Below are 3768 nucleotides of genomic sequence, written 5' to 3'. Positions count from 1 at the left end.
TGGGCACGCACGCACACATGCCCAGCGTGAGTTTAAGCCACCGGGTCTAGGATGCGAACCGCGGTCGACTACGTGGGAGTCCAGCGACATAGCCATTACGCTAACTGCTGGTCCCCCAAGGAAGGAAGCCACCAGGTCCAGGACTCAAACTGTGGTTGACCACAAGGGAATCTAATGCCCTTAACCACCACGCCACCTGCCGGCCTCTGTATCTTTGTTTAATGACCAGAGCACCAAATGTCCTTTGGATTAACTGTGAGATGCACCAGCCCCAGGACTGCGGTGGGAACCCTGAGTCCTCACAGGGACAGAGGCAGCAGGTCAAGGTCAGGAAGGCAAAGGAAGGGCTCAGAGTTCTACGCTGTGGCTCGTGGCAGCGATGGCATGCAGAAGCCCCGTCCAGTGTGCCAGGCACTTGGGCAGCCCCTCTCAGAGAAGCACGTAGAGGCTGTGGTTGTGGAATCCTCATTACCTGGGTCCAAATTCTCTGTCGCCTTTGTACAACGTGACCTTAGGCAAGCTGCCAAGGGCCCTGGGCCTCACTCTCTTTGTCTATGAAGCGGGATAACCACAGCAGCCCCTGGGCCATCTCACAGTTCTGTCCGCAGCCCATGGAAGCCTGCTCAACCTGAAGTCCATGGTGGAGGTCATCACCGGGAGGAACGCCATCCTGTCCTTCGTGGGCTACGGCTGCTACTGCGGGCTGGGAGGCCGCGGCCGGCCCATGGACGAGGTGGACTGGTAGGTGCAGGAGGACTGGGGCTCCGGTCGGGACCAGGTGGGGGAAGCGGGAGGTCAGACTGACCATCTCTGAGAAGTTGAGGCATCAGGCTCGTGTGATGAATTAGTGACCAAGAGCCTGTTCTTTGATGGTGTCCCCCTTAGCTTTGCTGCTTTCGAGGTCTCAGGTCTTGTACTTCTACCAGCCCCCCTCCAAGGAGGAGCCTTTGCCTGTCCCCCAGCACATGAGAACAACGGTCACCCAGGTGACATGCTCAGCAGGACTGTGACCTATCTCCATCAGCCTGGAGGGTCTGGAGGACAGGACTGTGCTTCCTCCATCAGACTGGAGCTGCCAGTAGCCATGGCTTGCCTTCTGCCAAGTCTGGTGTCACTGGGAGTCTAATAAACGCACAGGGACCACAGGACTCTGCTGGAGGCGATGAGAACAGCCACGATACATTTGTGTCCTGTCCCTCATCCTCCCAATCCTTGTTGGCCCTCCAGACCATGGCCTCTCCCTGGCCACTGGGCCCAGCCAGGGACAGCCACTGTGTACCATCAGTGGTCCTCTGACATGCCTTAAACTCAGGCCCCTCCCTCCTACCCTGATCCCACCACTGGACCACCTGACCCCTCTCACAACTGCATCCAGGGCTCCAGGGAGGAAAGCAGGGCACCCTGGGGACAGGACAAAGTGGCAGGATCACAACCCAGGTCACAGGTCCCAGCTCTGTCTGCTGGTGCGACCTCAGGCAAGCAGCCAACCCTCTCTGGTCCTCGATCTGAGGGTCTGACCTGGAGGGAGCGGAGAAGATGCTCGAAGGCCTCTGTGGGTGGGAGATGGGCCAGCTGCTGCACCTCCCTGCTCACCACCGCCCGCCCCTAGGTGCTGCCACGCCCACGACTGCTGCTACCAGAAGCTCTTCGACCTGGGCTGCCGCCCCTATGTGGACCACTACGACTACACCATCGAGAATAACACCGTGATAGTCTGCAGTGAGTTCCCCCGGACTGCCCGGGAGATGGGTGTAGACTGCCAGCCCCACACTCGTGGACAGGCCTGCCGGATTAAATACAGGAGGCCCAGTTAATCTGAATCTCAGAGAAATGATGATAAATGTTTTAGTGTAAGTATGTCCCAAATATTGCATGGGATGTGACGATCCTGAAAATTAAATGTTAGTATAAACTTCACGTTCACCTACAATAAAGAAGTAGTCTAAGTATGAGAAGACTTCAAAAGTGTGTGGAAAAATGAAATTAAAGTACAAGTTTATTTTGGTGTAAAATTTTTTAAATCCATGCATAGTTTTCCCATAACACACATTTTCCAGGAGCTATTTGAAGGCCCCATGTATATCTCATGCAATATATGGGATATGTTTATTCTTTTATATTTAATTTTATAAATTATTATTATTGTTAAAATGCTGTAAATCACATGTGCTCACTAGAGAGAGAGAGACGGGGGTGGGAGAGAAATTAAACTGCCAGGTCCAGGACTCAAACCATGGTCAGCCATGTGGGAGGCCAGTACTTTAACCCCCCCCCACATGCTGACCCCTGGGTTATATTTTTTCTAAAACATTTATTGAAATTCAGATTTAATTAATTTTTTAGAGGTTTTTACCTTAGGGCACATGTGCCTGGTGGAAATAGAGAGACAGAGATAATGAGAGGGAAAATGAGAAATCATCCCCTAGAGGGAATGGCCATGCCACAATTCGTTCTCCGCCTTTCTCCTCCCTGGATCTTGGGCACACATGCACAAATGCCTGGTGTGATTTTCAAGTCACCAGGTCTGGGACTTGAACTGTAGTTCGTTGGCCATATAGGCGTCCATCGACATAACCACTATGCAACCTGCTGGTCCCTTTATTATTGTCTTTTAATTTGCTGTAGGGCATGTGTGCTCGTCAGAGAGAGAGAGAAAAGAGAGGGAAAGTGAGAAAGAAAGCCACCAGGTCTGGGATTCAAACCAAGGTCAGCCATGTGGGAGTCCAGTGTCTTAACCACCATGCCACCTCGCAGCCCCTCACTCTCAGGGTTTTGCTAAATCAGAATCTGGTGGTCCTGGCTGTGGCTCTAGCTCTTCTCCCTGAGCTGCTCTGACTCCTCGAGCCTGCAGCTGGCATCCTTGCCCTCCAGTCCCCATGCTTCTCAGGCTTTGAGAGCTGAGTGAGTGATTTTGAGTGTCAGGAATATGGATGTTGGCCAGGTCCCCAAGTGATTCTGAGACTGCTCTTCAGCAAGTGAGACTCTGATACATGCCGGTATGGGAGTCGGGACGCTCTGGTTTAAACCCAGGTTTTACCACCATCTCCCCCGCTGGGCAGCCCTGGCAGGCCTCTCCCTTGCCTTGCTTCAGTCTATGAAGGGTTTGGATCAGGGAAGGCCCTTTTCCCTTCCAGTTCTGTTCCTGAGACCCACCAGAAGAGGTGGCCCCATCCCAGGATTCCTGGCGTTTCCAGGGACCCCAGGTGTCAAAGCCCGTCTTGGGAAGGTCCCCTCCTTTCCCGTGGGCTCTCCATGACCACTCCCAACTGCGGGGGCAGGCAAATGGCCTTCAGGGGAGCAGGACCAGGTGCTCCCGCCCTGACTTGCTCTGTGCCCTGGGACAGGCAGGAGGCCCCGGCCCAGCCCCTGTGGGTAGCCACTGGGCTCTCTGCCCCTGCAAGCTGTTCCTTCCTAACAGCTCACAGACAGTGGCAGCTGGGCCAAGAAACTCAGGTCCCCTGTCATCCAGAAGAGTCAGGTGAGGAACCAGGCTCACCTGGGATCCCCTGGGAGCTTGAGGTAGGGTGTCCTCATATCCTACCATTCAAGTATGGGGTGGGGGGATGACTTGAGAAAGGGGTATCTCCATTAAAGCAGTTCAAGGAGAGAACCTCCCACCCCACGCAAGGACAATGAGCCAGCCTAAAGCAGAGCTTTTCATGCTGGTTCTGACAGGGTGTCAGGGGAGCAGCCCTGTGAGGTGGTGGGGGAGGGTGTCCCCGAGTGGTCAGGCTGGCTGGCTCTGTGCTGTGCCTTACAGGTTCAGCA

General features: G+C 54.3%; 1 protein-coding gene across 1 annotated transcript in view; it reads left to right on the top strand.

Moving 5' to 3' along the window:
• PLA2G2F (phospholipase A2 group IIF) overlaps nucleotides 1–3768 on the top strand; it is an 11494-nt gene that overhangs the window by 3908 nt on the left and 3818 nt on the right. Inside the window, exons 3-4 of the mRNA XM_006145424.1 lie at nucleotides 597–741; nucleotides 1610–1719. Coding sequence (XP_006145486.1) covers nucleotides 597–741; nucleotides 1610–1719 — 255 coding nt within the window. The remainder of the gene's footprint in view (nucleotides 1–596; nucleotides 742–1609; nucleotides 1720–3768) is intronic.

Source organism: Tupaia chinensis, unplaced genomic scaffold (genome assembly GCF_000334495.1).
Source record: "Tupaia chinensis unplaced genomic scaffold, TupChi_1.0 Scaffold000146_1, whole genome shotgun sequence".
Classification (NCBI taxonomy): domain Eukaryota; kingdom Metazoa; phylum Chordata; class Mammalia; order Scandentia; family Tupaiidae; genus Tupaia; species Tupaia belangeri.
Note: the sequence above shows the minus strand (reverse complement) of the source record. Positions and strands in the feature narration are given on the sequence as shown.